The sequence below is a fragment of the Scleropages formosus genome, chromosome 4 (genome assembly GCF_900964775.1).
Source record: "Scleropages formosus chromosome 4, fSclFor1.1, whole genome shotgun sequence".
In the NCBI taxonomy this organism is placed as follows: Eukaryota; Metazoa; Chordata; class Actinopteri; order Osteoglossiformes; family Osteoglossidae; genus Scleropages; species Scleropages formosus.
In genome coordinates, this window is record NC_041809.1 from 20,492,015 (window position 1) to 20,512,314 (window position 20,300).

Here is a 20,300-nt window from a genome sequence, read left to right on the forward strand (position 1 = left end):
ATCATCGACATCGGCAGCCCGCTGTCAATGCTGGATCAATATTTGGGTTGCATTTGCAATTCATTACGGGGGCTCCCCGGCCGTCCACGGGCCGGCCTGTTTACCGCACGCCGGCAGTGCGTGTCGGCCCCCGGTGCAGGGCTCAGCGCGGCGCCTGTGGAGAAGGTAAATACGATCTTCACGCTGCGTCAGGTCCAGCGACCCAGGCACGGCCCGGTCGATGGAAGCATAAAGGTGCGACCCGCAGGAAGGGACGTGGGTACGATTCGGACGCATTGATTCGCTGGGCCTTCCTGTCCATTTCCTCTCCGCACTGAAAGGCTACCCATTGGTCCCATTCAGGAACAAACTAGGTAGTTTTTATTAGCAGCATTGTTTCGAAAGTCACTCGTTCCAGTGTTTTTTTTGTTGGGCGGCTCAACGGGTTTTCTCGACAGCGTTTGTAATATTGGTCAAGTGTGTTTGTATTCCTAATATACAGGAATGCATTCGTGTAACGGTGTCCTGAAACGTCTGCATTTTCATATCCGGATTTGCAGGTATACTGTGATTCAAGTATGTTTAAATGACTTTAATTTTTTTTTTATTATAATATAATCTGGTGTGACTTAACATGGTGTAATGTAGACACATTGCGTTACATGAAGTGCGCCGCACCTTGACTGCTGGGAGAAGGTGCACGGACTCAGTGGCCTATAACATCGGCACGTGTGCCATGAGGCGCTGGCAGCGGCAGCCTCGCCTGCCTAACCCCACCTGCGCTGCTGTCGCTCACAGGCGAGAAACCCTTCGAGTGCAAGCTGTGCCACCAGCGGTCGCGGGACTACTCGGCTATGATCAAGCACCTGCGCACGCACAACGGTGCCTCGCCCTACCAGTGCACCATCTGCCTGGAGTACTGCCCCAGCCTGTCCGCCATGCAGAAGCACATGAAGGGCCACAAGCCCGAAGACATCCCCCCAGACTGGAGGATAGAGAAGACCTACCTGTACCTCTGCTACGTCTGAGCAGGCGGCCGTTGGGTGGGGGCAGCGGGAGGGAATGCAGCTACGGTAGTGGGGGAGGTGGGGAGGGAGGAGCGAACGGGAACGAGAAACACGAGGCCAAGAGGCAGAGGAATCCACCAGACGGCTACGGAAACGGTTTGAGTGGAAGGTGAGAAGAGAGACCCATGTTTGAGATTGGCCTGAGCGGGACTGAAAACACACACGGAGGAGGGGGACAGGACGAGATAGCTGACCTATCCTGTAATCTCACATATACGTAACTGTGTGTATATTTATGTCTAAAAAGGATATATGTTTTTTGTTGTTGTTACTGTTGCTGTACACGAGATGCTGAGGTAGGGGGTGCTAGTCTGCCAGGGGTTTGCAGAGTGTGCAGGTGGTCCCTCTGGCAGCTTCGGCTCCGCTGGCCTTCCAGGGAGGCGCCCCGAACACGATTGTGTGACTGCTGATGCTGGGAGTGCACAGGGGGATGAACCGCATCGGGAGGGTATGCTGGCTTTTCCACCAGAGGTCCTCGGATACCACGCATCGCAACCCTCTCTCCTACCACCACCTGTTCCCGCCTCGCCCACACTCCATCCAGCTACACCACCCCCCCCTCCTCGTCCCACCATACCTGATCTCACACCCCACTTTGCTTCCGGTGTGTGCGATCCCTGCAATGCCCCCCCCCATGGAGCAGAGGCCTACATGCGCCCCCCTGCTCTACCTGATGATGATTCACAGAGCACTTAGGCCTTCAGCGCTGCTTTGTTCTCAGATACTCTTGGAGATGTAGTGACAGTTGACTTTGGCACCAGGGTTCGGGGCAGAACCTGTGAAGGGTCGGGTTTGAAACATGACACCAGGTGTAGATGAGCTTCAAGGTCCTTGCACTCTCTGGGTTGCATACAGTACGACAGACCACTAGCAAAAGAGAGTCCACCCAGTCAGTTCAGCTCTTTGCAAAATCACAACCGTTCATTTACATTTATGCTCGATAAAAGCCGATCCGAAGAACCGTTCTGCCTGCGGTGGGTAAATTAGTATGTTTTTTTTTTTTTTATTGTTTATCACAATATATCATTGATCAATGCTTAATTGCACAGCATCAGCATATTATGACAAACTTTGTTTGACTTTTCTGCCGCTGTAGGGTAGCCAAAAGCCGGGCTGTACTACTTTAGCCAGTTTTTGCAATCTATATCTCTCTACATACAGCATAAGCTGTTGTTTCACATTTATCTGTTTCATTTATCTGTGTGCATCCATGTTCTCATTTTTAAATATGGGTTTTCCAAAGCAGACGTAGAACTGTGATTGGTCCCAGAAAGGGGATGTGGCGTCTGCCACACATATATAGGTTTTCACACACTAATGATGCTCCCTTCATGCCAATACGACAGAGACCAAAAGAACAAGGTTGCCATACGACGCTTGCTTCTAAACCACACGGCACTCTGCCTTGCAGAGCTTGCAGCCACCGCATATCAAAACAGTCGGCGTTAAGGCCAACGTGTGATCCTCGAATGACGCAAGGCGATCGCCTGCCCAGCCCGTGCTGTGATGTGGAAAGGAGAAAAAAAACTCTCTATATATTTTGTTCCTTTGCTTTGTCCGTTTCTATTTTAACATGGTGTGTTTCAGCACATTGTACTTGAATTACCTCGTTTTTGTGACCTCATCTGCTTGTATTTTTATTTCCCTCAATTGACTTTTGTGTGTGCGTGCGTGCGTGTTGGATCTGTCTGAAAGCTGTGTTGGGAAGGATGATCCCTATTGAGGAATTAAGGAGTTAAGTGCCGCAGTGAAAAATGTGCATTTTTTTTGTGTATTTTGTGCATTATTGTTACCAAAATTGGTATTTTTTTTTTTTTTACAAGCCCTGCTTTTGGGGGTTTTGTCATCGTTATGAAAGCTACCTCTGAGTTGTTGTTTTCATTTGCAAAAGCACATTTGGTTGTATTTGTGTTTTGCATTGTGGTGTCATTGCACCTTCATCTCATGCTTAACCTTCAAGTGTTTTTTTTTTTTTTTTTTTTTTTTTAAATTTTTGTGTTAGCTACATTTATATAAAGGGTAAGAAAAACTAGTGGTCAATAGGAAAAGAGAAGGAAATGTAAAAAATACAGTGTTTTCCTTCATTGTCCCCCCCTAACCTTGAACTTAAGGGTGGAAAAGAGATTCTGAAGCCTTAAGAATGAGGTGTCAGTTGACCTGGGAGATATTAGTGAAATATAGTACTTTCAAGAGTTTAAAAAGAAAAGTAAAACTTGAAAAATATGTGAATAGAATTGTAGTTTTGTAATGTGAAGAAGAAGGTTCATTAACAGTGATATATGCAGCAATGCAGGGTGCGTTGGACAATTTGGACTGCAAGTGGTAATCAAAGAGAACGAGGAAAGGAAAAAAAACAAAAAGAAAGATGTGTCAGTTGACAGTTTCTCGATCCGAGTTTTTCGGAACAAGAGCCAATAGAGGCTGTTTGATATATAAAGTTGTGATATTTTTGTATTAAGTGTCAGTCCCTCTCCATTTGTCAAGTTTTCAGCGGGGCAAACATTTATATATATTTTTTTTTACATTGTAATTTCTGGTTTGACTTAAATGTCTTGCCCTGCGCCTCTTTTGTAATGTTGGACATAAATGTGTGTGAAAAAAATGATGTAGTACTAAGTGTTGCTTTCTGGGTGTCAATGCATTGTAGGTGAAGGACTAAATCTATCTGCCACTAATCTGTCTGTTACAAAATTCTGTCAAGCTAATTGGAGTGAGGTGCTGCCAGCCATCAATTGTATTACACAACACTTTCAATCAAATATACTGCAATTTAATTTTTTACTTGAAATTATTAAAAAAAAAAAAAAAAAAGGGATGGTAAGATGCAGCTTGGGAAAAAGCTTTTGTCTTATCTCTTACCATTGTATTCTTATGAACACTGTGAATTTGAGGGGTTCCCTCTTGCGATATTAATCACATGCAAATAACTATAACTGAAAGATAGATAGAGGAGTTATTTTTTTCAGCCGGTTACAAATGCAAGTCGGAGGATATAGCTGGATCACACTAAACATAGACAGCATGAGGAATCTCATCAGTGATTTTATTTTTTTAAACGGGTGGTCATTGAAAAGGCTCACGTCACTTACTAAACATTTTGTATCTTTAATTGTGTTTGCGTGCGTGCGCGCGTGCGTGTGTGTGCCCTGTGTGTTTGTGAGCACGTGTGTCTTTGTGACAAATGCACTAATTGGATACAAAATTAAACGGCGTTCTAAGCCACTTCTCAAAATGCATTATGGAAAATTACATTGGCGTTGATATAGTTCTTCCCGCAATGTTACTCTGATGTTTCTGTAATATCTTTGTGCCTAAAATGAAAACTGTTCAACAAATTGTCCATTTATATCTGCTTAGTTTCTGTATTTTCAAAAGAAATTTAATGGTGTCACCAGTCTGAAGAGGGATGCCGCGATAGCCACAGTGTTTTTTTGTGTGTGTGTGTGTGTGTGTGTGTGTGTGTGTGTGCATATACATATATATGCGCACACACACATAGATAAAAGAAACAGCCGTCTCACTTAAGCAGGGTTTGCCCTTTTTTTCCCCAAAGGAAAATTTATTACACTTTTTTTTGGGGGGGAATAAAAAAATAGCTTTAACAGTAAGAATATTAATATTACCTTCCAGTTTACTACTTGATGACTGCCCGACTTACCCAAAGCGACATGAAAAACACGAGCGTCACGCTTTGACTCCTAAACAGCAGAAAACGGATGCAGTAAGGAGACACACGTGCATATAATTGCTGGAGTGTCCTAGTAACGTGTCTGCTGAGAAATCCGAGAACGAATGCAAATAACATTCCTGACCCGGAAGAGCGTGTTTCGTGACGGTTGCGGAGCCAGTCTGGGGCACCGCGTTACTGGTTTCCGTGCTTCTGCGGTGTGCGTGTGTGTGTGTGAGCAGTGACACGTGTGACACGAGATGGGACGTGGGGCCCTTTCTGGGCTTCTCGGTACTCGGGGCCGCGGCGGTCGAGCGTTTCGGGAGAGGAAAGTGGTTGTGGAGGCAATCGTGGCATCCCTGTCTCTGACTCACTGTGTTCCAGTGTGGTGTTTAGAGCGAGTAGCCATTTCATGCAGTGTTGACATGCATGTGCCATTGAGGTCTAGACTAAACTTGTTTGAGTCTCAAAGCACCAAGACATTCTGTCTTCTTTTTTTATATAAGCACTGAGGACCAATTGCCCTGTCGGACCAAGTATAACAAAGCTTTCTATGTGACTTAGCTGTTCCTTTTTCTTTTTCTTTCTTTTCCTTCTCTTTTTTTTTTCTTTTGCCTTCTCTCTGATTTTCTTTGTTTTCGATCTCGTTGTGACAGCACAAGTGCCAGTCGGTTTGCTTGTTATGTTGAGAAAAGTGTTTTTATCATTATTTGAATTGCTAGAGTTACGTCTACCTCAGCACCTACTCTTAGCTTAATCTTAGAAGGTGCCCAAATATTTTTGTTCTTCTTCTTTGTCGTTTGTATAAACTTAATTTGCATTACAGCTTTGCAAGGTCCCTCTGTCTTTTCCAGCACAGAAACACGCTGATTTTGGGGAGCTGCTGCTTGGCGAACGTCAGCGCTGCTAATTCCAGCGTCGCGTTTCTTGGATTTTGATTATGATGATGACGACGATGATGATGATGATGATGATGATTATTATTTTTATTTTTCTTTCAGTGTAGGATCAGACACATCTCTGTAACATTTCAGTGTTCTCTGATGGAGTGTGAAAAAAATAAAGAAATAAAAGAGATTTAATGCTGCAGGCTTCCTTCTCCATGTTGTCACTAAGTGAAGTTTGTGCCTTCAATAGCGAAAGGAAATATTTTTTACATCCTACTAACGGTAGATTGTTTTGTAGTGGACATTTTTTTTGTATTTTTATTTATAAGCCTCATAAGAAAATAACAATGTTCGGTTGTATATCTTAAATCTGCAGTTAGAAAAAAAATAAAAATTAGACTTGAAGTTTGTCTGGCTGTTCTCTAATGTGTTTCTCTCTTTCATGTATGTTTCCGCGTGATGCGGGCGAAGGCAACCTGCTCTGAAAATTTAAGGTTCATGTCTTGTTCTTCCGAATGTCACCTCAGCGGAATCCATCGGTTCCTCTGTTGCGTCTGAGAAAATATGTATGTTGTAGAGCACTAGAGCTAGGATTGGGGGGGGGGCAGTGCGGCTCACCTGGGGAACTGTTCTCAAAGAGGCCCTCTAAGCTCAAAGAGGTGGGATCACAGCAATGAGGTTGACTTCTTTTTTCGCCTTAGTCCAGCAGCACAGAGCCCCCTTGTTACCACAACCCCCATTCCTTCATATCTAGGAACCTGGGTTCGAGGCCATGACTTCACCAAGATCTTGCATCTCTTTGGCACTCAACTCACTATGTTGCATTGGGGAAAAGTACAGTTTTCAAGAGATTCATCTGATGACTCTTGCTATTGTTGTCGTTTTACTCTATTTTGGGTTAGGGCTAAAGAACGATGGGCCCTGTCGTCTGGTTCTTGTTGGGATTGGGAAAGTAGAGAAATGTTTTTGAATACTGTGTTGGCTTGTGGTGCCAACTGCTGAACCGTCTCTCTTGCGCTGTCATTTTGGTGAGCTGCCCACTACGCTGTCGTACCACCAGCAAGAGGTGAAACGACACGCTTGTGAAAGGATCCCGAAATTAAGGATGCGTTCCATCAAGCGTGGTGTACAGTCAGTTAGCACCACCTGCTGCTGTGGGGGAGAAAGTACCGGTCACTGCGGTCAAGTGCACCTTTGACTTGCCTTAAATGCGCTGCTCGCGGCCTCCGCTCATCAGGCTGCGTAGTGCTTGTGCTCAGTGTGCGTTTTTGTTTTGGTCGCGTTGACGGTTTGAGGGTGAGCGAGCTGGAAGAGCCGCAGGGCCGCATAATGAGCCAGGCGAGCAGTTCTCGTCTTGTGATGTTTCCACTTCTGGGCCCCGCCCACTTTTGTTTGTATTTTCACCTAGGTGTCCAGGCAATAGAAAATTTTTCCCTTTAAAAAAGGAGAAAAATGTGTACGAAATCACTTGTGTGATGAGACGGGGCTGTCTTGCAAAACCACTGTATATTGAATTAATTCTTTTAAAAAGCTGAAACAAAGTAAAAGGTTTTTCACATTTTTTGCAAGTAATTTGCAAATAACTCATTAACCTCCATTCTGTTACGTTTAGGTTACTTGAAGTATAATTACTGCTGATGAATGGGGCTTAACATGGGATTATGCTGCCGTCTTCAACAGAATCTCTAACACCTTAAGAAAATTTTCTGAAACAGGTTTTTAGTAGTTTTCATCTGTCAAAATTAATAAACAGTGACATTTAGATTTGCCTGAACAAATAAATGCTTGGGGGTCAAACTGAAGTCTTGATTCAGATAAATGATGACAGTCCATATATAATTGTTCCTAATTGCTATCAAACATGACGCACAATATTTCAAAACAAACCACTTTGGTTCCATATAATATAATAACCAAGTTGTCTATTTATGGAGTGAAAATATGAAGAGGGAAATTTTCAGGCCCTTCAACTCCTTTAAATACTTATGTTTCGCTGCACATAGTTGTCCCTAGTTTTGAAGAAATGGAAATACAGCGCTGCTTGAAAGTATGTGAACTCACAGTGCCTCTTAGTTTGGCCACAAAATGGTTATTGAATGAGAATCGGTGTTTCTCATCTGGTATAACAGGTGTGTAATGACCAATTCTGTAAGTTTCACTGGAGAAACCCATGCGTTTTTTTTTAGACGCACAGAAGTAATGCAGGTGTGAAAAACAAGTGAACCCCAAGTTGCATAGATTAAACAAAGCAGGTAAGTAAAATCAAGTGTATAAATCAATCATTTATTCATTATCTAAGTTTATTTTAAGATTAAACAGATTTTATTTCGTGCAAGAATAATCATCCCTATCGGGTTCACGTACTTTCAAGCAGCACTGAATATGGTGCCGTTGCGCTGGCAGGTCATGTAGGAAGCCTGCTGCTGCTTGCAGGTAGACTTTGAGGCAGAGGCAGATGCTCAGCACATGCAGACCTTAACCTGGACCCCTGCTTGGGAAAGCTCCCAGCTGCTTACGGCATTCTCTCCCGGCTTTAGCCCAGATGTGGCTCAACAGGCATTCTCGCGGTGCCGGGGGGGGGGGCTTTGCCAAATCCGCACCCCAAAGTTGGTCCTTTCATTAGATACACGCTCACATGGCTGCCTTGGTCACCGGGGTCTCGCCGGGGCCGTGTGACTCAGCGGCCTGGGATGAAAAAGCTTTCCTGAATGGTTTTTGGGCCTGAATAGGCTTTGTGTGATAGCTGGGGGTCCCGTCCTTATGTGCTCTTTGACCCAGATATGATCTAATGACTGGAGAAGGGGTTCGAGCCGCGGCGCAGTCAATGGGGGCTGCGGCCTCCCTGCGAATCCCCGCGATCGAGCTCCCCGCTCGGCTCTGGCAACAGGCCGTCCTCGGCCGAAGGGCCCCTGAGCACCGCTGCCCTCCCGAGATATTCGCTCCAACACAGCGCATCTCTTTTCATATCACAAGGGAAGCCACGTCTGTTCTTCCCAGAGAGACATTTTTGGTCCTTTCTGTGCCGTGAGGTTTTTCGCTTGCACCTTCCGCACGGTTACAGACAGAACTCGCATGGTGGATGTTGTCGTGCAGACAACTTGGCGGATGGTTCTTAGTCCGATGATAAAACCTAGAGCGTGTGTATTTTGTTTACCCAAAAATTGCTGCTTTTTCTCCAGTGTTTGTCTGCAGGTGATCATGGAGATACGCTATTAGAACTTCTTTATGTAAATACAGCTTCAGCAATGAATACCCAGGTTAATCCGTTTTGTAGTGCTTCCTTTGATTAGAACGAGTATCTATTGGGGTTTGAGGAAGCCTGTCAAGCTGCATGCCTTCTTAAAACACACACACCATCATCCGAACCAGGCAGGGAAAGGTCAGTGTTCTCTAAGTAACACTCATCTGTCAGTATTTTCACGTTACTCCTCCGAGTGCTGCTGGTAGCCTTTCGGACCCACCTCCCCAAATCAAATCTGTGTAAAACTCCACCTAGAAATATTGATAATATTGTGTTCCCTCAAATACCTGACAAGGTGTTGCGTTACTGATATGAAACAGATTTCAACCCAAGGTATATTCATTGTGTACAGCATACAGCCCTGATGGTCATTGTACCACCTACAGGGTCATGGCAGCTATAGCGCCCCCTCGTGGACATGATGTAAAATAGCGGCGTCTCGCCTTGTTCAGTTAATGAATTCCATTTCCCCCCAGGAGAAATATTCCGAAATCTAAAATGAACTTTATAAACGGCCTTTTATACTCTACAGACTGCTAAAAAATGCTTGCTGAATATTAAATCGTTTGTCAAATATTAATAATTTTTACAAAACAATTTATTTTTAATAACCTATATTTACATATTCTCTTTTCATCTTTTCAGAATATTACACCGTTTATTTATATTTTTTTGCGAGTTTAAATCAGAGTATATCTGGTTCATATGGCGGCCCAGACAGGCAGGTGTTGACGGCGGGATGACGCAACTCGAGTCGCGCGCTATCAAACTGACGCAATCCGGGCGCGCGGCGCTGAAACGCATCGGCGCTCTTATCTCGGAAGATGCTGTTGGCACAGATTAGCGCCATTCCGCCTCTTATATCGGCACACACAAATATATGTGTGTGTGTGTGTGTGTGTGAGTGTGAAACGAGGGCGCCCTTAATTGGATCGTGTTATATGGTGCTTTGTGATTTAATGCAAGTGAAATGAGCGCGAGGCTCGGGCCCTCTAATCCGTGTGACCTTAAATGACACGGAGCCCAGGTCCGAATGTACCCTCAAATCACATTAAGTGGGAGCGCGCTTTTAACAACTACAATTTCACACGCTTAAAAAATAAATCTCCACGCTGTGCACGTTTAGAAAATACACGCACTGTTCACGGGCCCACTCAAATGTTTTTGTTTAAAAATATATATTTGGATGTATTTTTGCTCGTTTCATGGCTTTACTTCTGTTTTAAAAAAAGCCGCAACACAAAATTCTCGTGCGCCTGTCCAACTACCTTTGTCGAGGACACCGAAGTCACACAAAAATGAACGGAGCCCTAAAGAATCGGTGGAAGCTGGTTTTGCAGTGTTTTCGTGGTATTGTTTTGCAGCATGGGAGTGCGGTGGTGCAGTGGGTTGGACCACGGTCCTGCTCTCCAGTGGGTCTGGGGTTTGAGTCCCACTTGGGGTGCCTTGCGATGGACTGGCGTCCTGTCCTGGGTGTGTCCCCTCTGGCCTTATACCCTCTGTTACCGTGTGTGTGTGTGTGTCTGTTGCAGCAGGTGGTTCTTGGCTTTCAGTCCTGCTCTCCTACCACTGATCTGGGTGCTTATCCTGAACGAACAGCCTAAGAATTCCTCTGGTATAAATGTGTCAGTCGTTGTGTCAGCTTCTTATCCAACATTAACAATCTACTTTGGACAGAGGAGTAAAATAAACAATATCAATACTGGAGAGGCGATAACATAAAAACAACATTAATCAGTTTTACTGTGAGTTCATAATGAGAATAATCCAAATGTGTTTGTCCACAAGTCCAGATGGTGTGAAGGACTGAGCTGGAGACAGATGGACTGAGTGATGGAGTGAAGGATGGACTCATGGACAGTGATAGAATGAAGGATGGACTGATGGACAGTGATGGCGTGAAAGATCCGCTGATGAACTGACTGTTGGAGTTGAGTGACGGAAGTGAAGCTCGGGTTCAGTCTGTCTGATGGTTTGCAGCTTGTGGATGTGTGAGTGAAGGTCCATCGATTGTACCAGGATCAATGGTCCCATTTACTGTTTAACTGATTTCTGCTTTAATTATGGACGGTGTCGATGGCATTTATTCAATCACTGCACACCCGCTGAGTGCATTTTCGGCAAGGTAACACTCTTTCCAGTTAGTACATTAGTGTCAATCTGACAGACATGGACGGTCACTGCAATGACAAACACAAGCACGCTCCTCGCTGAGAGTTGTTGTAACACAAATTTCAGCCCTCCGCCCTCTTGACACAAAAAGGCTCAACCGAAAGCAAGTTGTACTTAAAGTCTCGTTTATTTCTTCAAAATAAAATATACTTGCATAACTTTACAGATCCACAACTTTAACAATAGAAAACGGCGCGAAGGGATATGCAGTTTTGTGCGGTTATAATCTTGACGTTAAGTTCGATGATTTTTGCAGTGAAATAAGGACATACAAATACACAGAGAGACACACTGAGATGTACAGTACACAGGATACAGTATTGATCTTAAAGCCCATTAACACTGTCACATAAATTCAAGGGAGACTCTACTTTGTCAGCCAAATAATATCAGAAAAGATATTATGATAAATTCACCCTGTCTGGCAGTACAGTACTAACAAAATCACAAGATTATAGATAGATGGATACTGTAAATTGAAATGACAGCTGTGATATTAAGTATACCTTGAAAGTATTTCATTGAAAAGATTATTTTACGTTTTATGTACTAGACACCATTTAGCTGCATGAAAGAAAGAAAGAAAGCTTTGACTTTCTGTTAGTAATTCTCCTTATTTCTGACATAACGTCCTTGTATAGCTGTAGCTTCTCCTTGTCCTGGATGTTAATATTTAAACAATTCTCCTAAAAATGTGCCTTCAGAGGTCTGCATTTCTACACAAATACTGGAAGGTTTACAGAAGCGTGAGCTGCAGTAAGGTGGACAGTTTACTTTCCTGCAACAGAGTGTGGTGAGAAGTCCTCGCGACAGGAGGTACAGTCACAGCCACGTGAAATATTGTGTTAATCCATTCTAATGCTATTACACTTCTATTAATCCACTGTATGCATATGTATGTGTGGCCTACTCTGAAGTTTTGCTCCTAATCCTATTTTTGCTTATCTGCGGCCTCTGTCCCCCATGAAACTACGGGTACCCTGTCACACGCACAGTCAGATGCTTGAGGGTTTTGGGTCCAATCCCAACCCCTCCTTCCACCGTTACACTCCACCTTTACATGCACCGCGTCTTTACTACCCTCACGCGTACTGCCAGACGGACCATAAGGTCCCCAGAGTGATGCTGTAGGCCAGCACGGCCACCAGGTAAACCCGGAAGAGCAGCACATCCAGCACGTAGCCCACCTGCAGCCACTCCTTGGCGATGTCGCGGCACTCGTCTCGTTTGTCCAGGAACTGGCGGATGGAGCAGATCTCCAGCAGGATGCTGTCCATGATAGGAGCGCTGTCCCTCGACGGAGGAACCAGGCCAAGCCCCCGGTCTGAGTCTTTGGTGCTGTCACAGTTGCGGTGGTTGCACCTGGCTTTAGGGGGTAGAGGGCAGGAGAGGGTGGGGTTTTAAAGTCAGTCCCTCTAGGAAAGCGATTCTGTGAATGGTGGCCCCGCTCTCTGTGGTCCCCACCTGCCATGTCACCCCATCCCTCAGTGTCTCACCCATCCATTTCCTACACGCTTACCTGTGTTCATGTTGTGCTCTGTGTAACGGGACAGGTCAGACCCGCGGGAGAGCACGGGGCAGAACTTGTGCTTGTCCCGGATGCAGAGCAGCAGCGGCACCTTCTCCAGCACAAGCCTCTTCAGCCAGTTTGGAACAGGAGGCTGAAGATCCTGCTTGTGCACCAGGCGTACGATGAGCACTGTCTCCGTGAGGCTGATCACCAGCAGGGCCATGCACACCACAAAGTACACGCCTATGACCCAGGTAGAGGGGAATGAAAAGCGTGAGGGAAAGGGTGGCCTGAGCATGTGCAAGCAATGCCCATCGCATGCACATTTGCACAGTTAAAGAACCTGTTATGGTTTATAGTTATAGCACATTTTTCTTTAGCTGTACTGAGAAAGATCATGTCTAAAGGTTTGTTTTATCCCACACTTCACGTGCCTCTCCCTTCACCTATGAGTGGCGTCCCAATGGCTGTCGCAGGAAGCGTGTCGGAGACGATGATGAGGAACACGGAATAACCCAGCAGCAGGGTAATCTTGAAGGACACTCTCTCTCCGCTATCCGGGGGTAGGTAAAACCCAACGATGTCCATCAACATGAGGAATATGCTGGGCAGCAGGAGGTTCACAGTGTAGAACAAAGGCCTTCGTCGAATCACAACCTTCAAGGAAAGTTGAAAGAATGTAAGCGTTAGCCTGGTTAAAAGAGTCTGTTCTTTCCGCCTCTTTGAAAATACATAAAACGGGTTGGAGCAGCTCACGTGGAATTTCATCTCGGCATAGTGGTCATTTTCATCGATGCTGAAGGACTTGTATTTGGACAGAATGTGCAGAAGCTCCCATTCGCCCTGGTTCATGAACAGACTCTTGTCGAATTTCACCTCGTCTGGGGTCCTTATTAGCGTGATGTTAATGTCGTTTACTACAAGCAGCAGAGGGACACTGCCGGTCACTTCACATCAACCAACTGCATTTTCTCCAGTTCACCACCGTCGTTTAAAGCGCGAGTAAAATGTGGGTGTTTTAGCTTTGCCAAACTTCTGCTCGATTAAAATAACTTTTTTCTCTTACTGATGTGTAGCCAGCTTTGGAATGTGAGGCTGCAGTTCTGGACGTCAAAGGGGAAGTTGTAGATATTCAGACTGCAAGCAGTCACCACTTGGATGGGTTTGTAGTTGCGCACCAAGCCGTTGTGCCTCACGTACACGTAGGGGATATCGGGAGACTTTCCAACATCCACGCTGCAGGGAGTGGAGTCGAAGGACACAAAGGAAAAAAGAAGCTCTTTTTTTCTTGTCTAGAGCCTTTACAGCCCAGTCCTGGAGCAGCATGTCAATTTTGACCTTTTTTTCTTCAGTCTATGAACAAAAACACTTACAACTCATTGATGAGTATATCTGGAACCCAAACATTGGTGGTGGGGATGGACACCTGTTTCACGTCATCGAAGTCCTCTGGGTTCCAAACGAGGAATTCATCTACCCATTGCTGCTCAGGAGTGACAAAACCGTACAGGAAGAGACAGGTTTTAATTTTAGAAAACAATTACAGAATCGAGTTTCACATGTACGTGCACCGTTTAGCTGATACCTTTGTCTGTGGTGACACGAAACATAATCTGTGTTTCCTGTTTATGCATCGGGGTGTTCATACTGTATCAGTTTAGGGTAGGTGTCTGGATCAAGAGTACTACAGCAGGAGATTTGAACCAAGAACCTTCAGACTAAGGCAAAAGCCTAAACTCTGCCCTGCCTGTCATCCGGTTCACTTCGGACAGTTAGTGAATGTATTGTCGTGGTCGTCTGTACCGTGTACGAGCCCGTATGTCATTTATATGCAGTATCTTATAGGAATGTGTCCACAGAAAACTGTAAATTCTCCTTGAATAGAGTGTCAACTAAAATGATGATAATAATAACAACAGTAATAATTAATTATTAACACAGATGTTACCCATGATGTTATATATTGCACAGTTCTCTTTGTTGCAATTTCTACAAGTCACATAGAGACATCGTCCAAACGCCGAGCTTCGTTCCGTTGCCTTACCTGTCTGTACCAAATGTAGGTGGTCAGAACCTGGTTCTTCTCGTCCTGTGTGAAGGACAACATGTACAGTATTTCCGTAGTGATGTTCTAAGACGGACATGCGCTACGTCATCAAATACATGCGAGAAGGATCTAGCAAAAAGGAGAAATGTAGAGTTCACAGTACTGTACCACACTGAGGATGGAGTAAACCATGAGGTCGATGGCCACCATGGTCGTCTGACGCCAGTCGCGGACGGGTCGCACCCCTTTCTTGTACCCGGCGCTTAAGTACTCGGAGAGACGGACCAGGGTGGCATTGGAAAAGCGGCCCGGAGAGTGTTCTGTCCTTTTCACTGACACACACACACACACACACACACACACACCGTGTCATACTTTCATTGCGCTGAACGGATTAACAGTGCAGTGAAAACACGTGAGTTTTAAATGATAGCCTTATAATGAGTTACACCAACAGTGATAACAGCGTTAATCAGCATAAGCACTTCCGTTATTACTACAGCAGAATTAATACATACGAGTTTAAAAGACTAGAGATACTTGGAAAATGATTGCAATTGCTGTCATGTAAAGTTCAAAGAAAGAAAGAAAGATTAAGTGAAAAATCCCAAGCGTTGCTAGTACGTTTCGCGGCTCTCAACAGTGTTGGTGACGGCGGCCGGAGGAGGCGCGAGGACCGTTACCTGCGCGCGCGGGCGGTGCGGCGAGCGCGAGGAGCGCGAGGAGCGCGAGGAGCGCGGCGAGCGCTGTCCACGGTGCTGAAGCCTTCATCGCACGCGCTGTGGGGAGCAGCAGGTCGCGCGCTTCAGCACGTTCGCCTTCCGCAGAGCTCAGGCGTCCTGCTGTCCGCACCCACTGCGCGTCAGTCAGCGTCCGCACCCCCGCGACGGCCGCTGATGTCACCGCCGATAGGGAGGGTGTGAGCGAGAAACTGTGCCGGGCCGCTTTCTCTTTTTTCACAGGAGGGTTGAACCCGGAGCCTCTCAGCGCTTCGGCCCTTTGCAGCATTTACAGTCACAGTCGAGGTTACGATAGGGGTTCAAGTAGGAATGTGGGCAACTGAAGTAGATCACCTGGGATTATGGTCGTAGTGTTTAAAGGTGTCTGGAGGTCCCTGCTGTGCTCTTCTTGATCAGCGAATTTACCCAGATAGACCACCCTCCGATTTACTCATTTACCCGAGGCGTTCCTCCAAAGCGACTTACGGCGTGAAGCAACTTACGGTTATTTGCCCATTTCTATGGCCTGGTAATTTAACTGGTGCAGTTTAGGGTAAGTACTTTGCTCAAGGGTATTACAGCTGCAGGTGGGATTTGAACCTGCCACCTTTGGGTTTAAAGGCAACAGCTCTAGGAACTACACGCTCAGTTGTCCGCTGGCCTGATGTATAAATGGGCAAATTATTGTAAAGTTGCTTATGTAATGTTTTCCGTTTTGGACAAATGTGTCACATTAATAACTGTTATATATAATGTAACAATACCATTAACAAAACACCAACAATAATAATAACTCTCTATTGTTGCTGCTATTCTTCTTCTTATTATTATTATTATTATTATTATTATTATTATTATTACAACAACATGCAGCTTGTGCTGCGGTGGTGCAGTGGGTTGGACCGGGTCCTGTTCTCCAATGGGTCTGTGGTTCCAGTCCTGCTTGGGGTGCTTTGCAATGGACTGGCGTCCCATCCTGGGTGTGTCCCCTCCCCCTCCAGCCTTGTGCCGTGTGTTGCTGGATTAGGCTCCGGCTCCCCGTGACCCTGTATGGGACAAGCGGTTCAGACTCTGTGTGTGTGTGTGTGTGTGTGTGTGTGTGGTGGGGGGTTTATATATGTCTTAAATCCATGCTGTTCAAAAGGGCGCATTCAATCACTGTATGAAGGCAGGACGACAGGCACGCTGTTTGCGGGAAACGTGATGATCTGAAGCCCATCCGTGTGTTGCTTGGAGGTGTCGCTCCAGCCATCAGTTCAGTCAACTGCGCCCCCCCCCCCCCCCCCCAGCACGGTAAACACAGTACTGCGGGAGTTCGCAGTAGCACGTTTATATTTATGACCCCTGTTTATTTAGTCGCAGTAATGAGATTAACGGGGCCGTGTTCGCGAGAGAACCTGTGAAACACAAATCTGTTTACTGAGATTGACAAAGACGTCCAACGCCGCCGACTCTCCCACTCGGAAAATGTAAATGAGCGAAGCGCGCGACGCGCCGTCCCTCCGCACCGCTCCGTTCGGATCAGTGACGTCAAACGTCTGAAGTGTCATTAAAGTGCTTAAGGTCCCTACTCGTTTTTAATTGCGTAGAGAATTAAATCGATACTTTCCCTCGCATGAAAGCTCCTAATCGAGTTAAAACACGCCACCTGATACGCTGTCCATCTATCTGTCAGATTTTTATTCTCATGCAGGAAGAAGGGCTCGGAGTCATAGAAACGTAGACAGTCATTTTAGAAGTCAATATTGGAGTCCAGCTCGTGCCCCATCACCGCTAACGCGATTAATGGAGATATAATACAGTTCACCCCACGGGGTGGATCACTTCTGCTCCGACGAAGGCAACTGATACCTCTGACATGTCATTTGTGGCAGGAAAATATAACGCGAGAATGGAATCACGCTGAGGAGGTTTGACAGCGCGGCCGACTGCGCAACACTCGATCGGCGTTTGTTTTACCGGAACTTTAATGTGATATATGATCAGTTTGCTATATGATGATATTCCCTTCAATCAGCTTGTAACGGAGCGGAGGAGACAACATAAAAGCAGTCCTCACTGCCTCTGCTGAAGGACATTACAGTTACAGGACAGGCACTGAAGGACCACACAATTAACTCTGTGTGTGAGAGAGAGACTCCACTTAGTGCTGTTACTAATGTTGCTAATTATTATTACTAATAATAATACTCCAATATCTGTTTTCCCTATAGACATATATACACGGGATCCCGGGAAAAGCGCGTTTTATTACAAAACAACTTCTAGCGGGATATTTTTTCTATGAACGATGCTGAAAACGTCCTTAATGTGGACCAAGCATACGGGTTTTGCCCGGTTCGGCGTTTATTTCAAACTAAGTACCAACAGTATTTTCACACGTTTTACATGAGGGTGGCACGGTGGCGCAGCGGGCAACGCTACTGCCTTACCGCGTCTAGACTGCACGTGCGCGCGTTCATGGCTTCGCCTTCGAAAGTTCAGTCTGTGGACAGTTTGCACGCTGCCCTTTGTTTGCGTGGGCTTCTTCCGGGTGCTCTGGTTTCCTGCTACAGCTCAGGGACGAGTTTCAGCTGAACTGGTGACTCCGAGGTGTGTGTACGGGTGTGTCCTGTCCTGTCTCGCACCCTGTGTATCTGAGGCATAGACTCCGAACCACCCCGACCCTGCCCAGAACAACCGGTCTCCACAATGACTGGACTGTTTTTGCAGAAAAAAAATGCTAAAAACACTGCACACACAGGGTGACCAATAACGAGAGTGTTCTTGCTGCCCTCGAAAACACAGACTGTACACACAGCGTCCTGTGAAACAGAGAAACTAGAGGGCTGGGGAGGCACATCCTCCAAGAACCCACACACACACACTTTCTGAACTACTTGTCCCATATGGGGTCACAGGGAACCAGAGCCTAACCCGGCAGCACAGGACCTAGGGCTGGAGGGGGAGGGGACGTACCCAGGGCAGGACGCCAGGCCATCACAAGGCACCCCAAGCAGGATTTGAACCCCAGACCCACCGGAGAGCAGGACCCGGTCCAACCCACTCCGCCACTGCGCCACCTTGTCCCCCTCCTCCAAGAACCATGTAACCCAAATACGCCGCCTGTGAGTGTTATTGCTCTATTTTTATTATAAGTGCCCAGTTCCAATAATAATAACAATAATAATAGTAATAATAATATGTGTTCTTTTCAAAATACCTTTTTACCATAAAAGATGACAAAGTGAAACACTTTTTGTTTTTGTGACTTTCGGTTTTAATTTTAAAAAGTGTCCTGATGAGAGACACTTTGTCTGCAGGTCTAGCAACGTGTCTGGGGTCAAAGCATCTCGGGAGACAAGGTTAGAAATGAGGAGCGTTTTGCCAACTGTAGAGTGAAAATAATACAGTATGTGGGTGAAAATAAGGGCTGATCTTTTGTCCCAAAAAGAAACATGAACCGAGATGGAGGAGACATTTATGACGGCTTTCAGCTTGAAAATAGGAATTGATATTAATGTCGCAGTGATCGGTGGTCTTCAGAGCCATTAGCTGTAGCTGTGTGTGCCTGAATGTGACTTATCTATCTATCTATCTATCTATCTATCTATCTATCTATCTATCTATCTATCTATGACACTATACTGCAGATAATATGGGCATTATTATTATAATTGCATTTTCACTTTGTACAGACAGTGAGAAGAACAGTCTGTTCTCTGCACCTGAGTTGTTCATGAATCCATCCCATGTAGAGACTGATCTTTACAGTAGAAGAGCTGCTGTCACCCGCCGCATGCAACTTCTGCTACCACCAGCAGGGGGAGCACTGGTGTGTGTCGCCGCCTCACTGCTGATTCAGTGTCTCAGAGTTCCGCAGTTTCACCTGAAACCACACAGCGCTGCAGATGTTTCATTGCCAGGCTTTGGGTGTTGTGTTGGCACAGTGACATTGTTCAATTAAATTATTTTTTATGCTGATCAATAGCATTGCCATCAATTCATAAAGTACTTAAAAAAACAGTTGAACTTTTGGGGTGGCACAGCGAGTATCACTGCTGTCTCACAGTGCCTGAGTGGTGCGAGAGTATGTGAGTTTGATCCAAGCTCAGTCTGTGTGGGGTGTGCATGTTCTCCCCGTGCCTGTGTGGCTCCTGCCAGGTGCTCTGGTTTCCTCCCATAGTCCGAAGACATGCTGTTCAGGTGGATTGGTGTGAGTGACAGAGAGAGTGTGTGTGTTCCACTGATGTATGGCTGTGTGACCCATTGTAAGTAGTGCATCTAGCAGTGTAAATCACCTTGGTGAACGAGGTGTGTGGGCTGAAAACACAACATAGAGTTCATTGGAAGGCGCTTTGGAAAAAAGTGTCTCCTAAATGAAATAATGTAAATGAAACACAGCCTTTTTTCACACCTCACACTTGAGTCTCCTTGCTACAGTTATAGAAGTAAACGAATTTTACTATTAAACATCATGTGTTACATGTTACAAAGTGTTTGTACACAAGCAACAGGATTTGTTATGCTGAACAACAAACTTTCCACGAGAACTAAGCTTGGGTAATCTGTGAAGCAAAACTTTTAATTAGTTTGTTTAAAAGATAAGTCTAAAGACTAAATCGTATAATCCTTGAACTTTTAATTCCATTAGAGCGAGATAAGATTCTAATGCTCCGCTTTTCCTTGTTTCAACCTTGGGGGCATAAGGATGCACAATTGCTGGAATAATAGGGACCTAAAAGGGGCGGGAATTACACTGAACAATGGCTCTTCTAAGCAAATTCACCACTAATAAGTTGTTTTTTTTTTGTAATCGCAATGACTTGAGCTTCGGGGAACTTAAAGCTCATGCGCCACATGACCAGCTGTAATCCACATGTGCCCAGTCCCTTGTTTACAGTGATTGTTGCCAATGCAATATCTTTTCTACCTGCTCACTCATTATCTTTTTTTGCAATCACAAAGAATTACTTATGTCTTCTGGACATGTTTGCTGGGTTGAACACTGAGGACACGATCTTATCATATT

At 45.4% G+C, this 20,300-nt stretch overlaps 2 protein-coding genes across 3 annotated transcripts in view; one reads left to right on the top strand and one right to left on the bottom strand.

The window, feature by feature from the left end:
* The window catches only part of zbtb16a (zinc finger and BTB domain containing 16a), a 98,217-nt gene extending 92,729 nt beyond the window's left edge, over positions 1-5,488 (top strand). For both annotated transcript variants that reach the window (XM_018755234.2, XM_018755235.2), the window contains exon 7: positions 778-5,488. In XM_018755234.2, the coding sequence (XP_018610750.1) occupies positions 778-1,007 (230 nt within the window). In that variant the 3' untranslated portion in view covers positions 1,008-5,488. The remainder of the gene's footprint in view (positions 1-777) is intronic.
* Positions 5,489-12,095: 6,607 nt separating this feature from the next.
* On the bottom strand, positions 12,096-15,341 carry htr3a (5-hydroxytryptamine (serotonin) receptor 3A). The gene is made up of 9 exons (XM_029251383.1): positions 15,314-15,341; positions 14,739-14,932; positions 14,568-14,612; positions 13,897-14,006; positions 13,590-13,759; positions 13,280-13,440; positions 12,970-13,180; positions 12,533-12,766; positions 12,096-12,379 (listed from the first exon to the last, which is right to left on the bottom strand). The coding sequence occupies exons 1-9, from the start codon at positions 15,339-15,341 to the stop codon at positions 12,096-12,098; spliced, it is 1,437 nt and encodes a 478-aa protein (XP_029107216.1).
* Positions 15,342-20,300: the final 4,959 nt, after the last annotated feature.

Excerpts from the sequence above, each read along its gene's own strand:
- htr3a (XM_029251383.1), bottom strand. The coding sequence starts at position 15,341 with ATGAAGGCTTCAGCACCGTGGACAGCGC. Across the intron at positions 14,933-15,313 it reads TTCAGCACCGTGGACAGCGC|TGTGTGTGTGTGTGTGTGTG; the intron begins TCGCCGCGCTCC and ends TATGACACGGTG. Across the intron at positions 13,760-13,896 it reads GATATACTCATCAATGAGTT|CGTGGATGTTGGAAAGTCTC; the intron begins GTAAGTGTTTTT and ends CACTCCCTGCAG.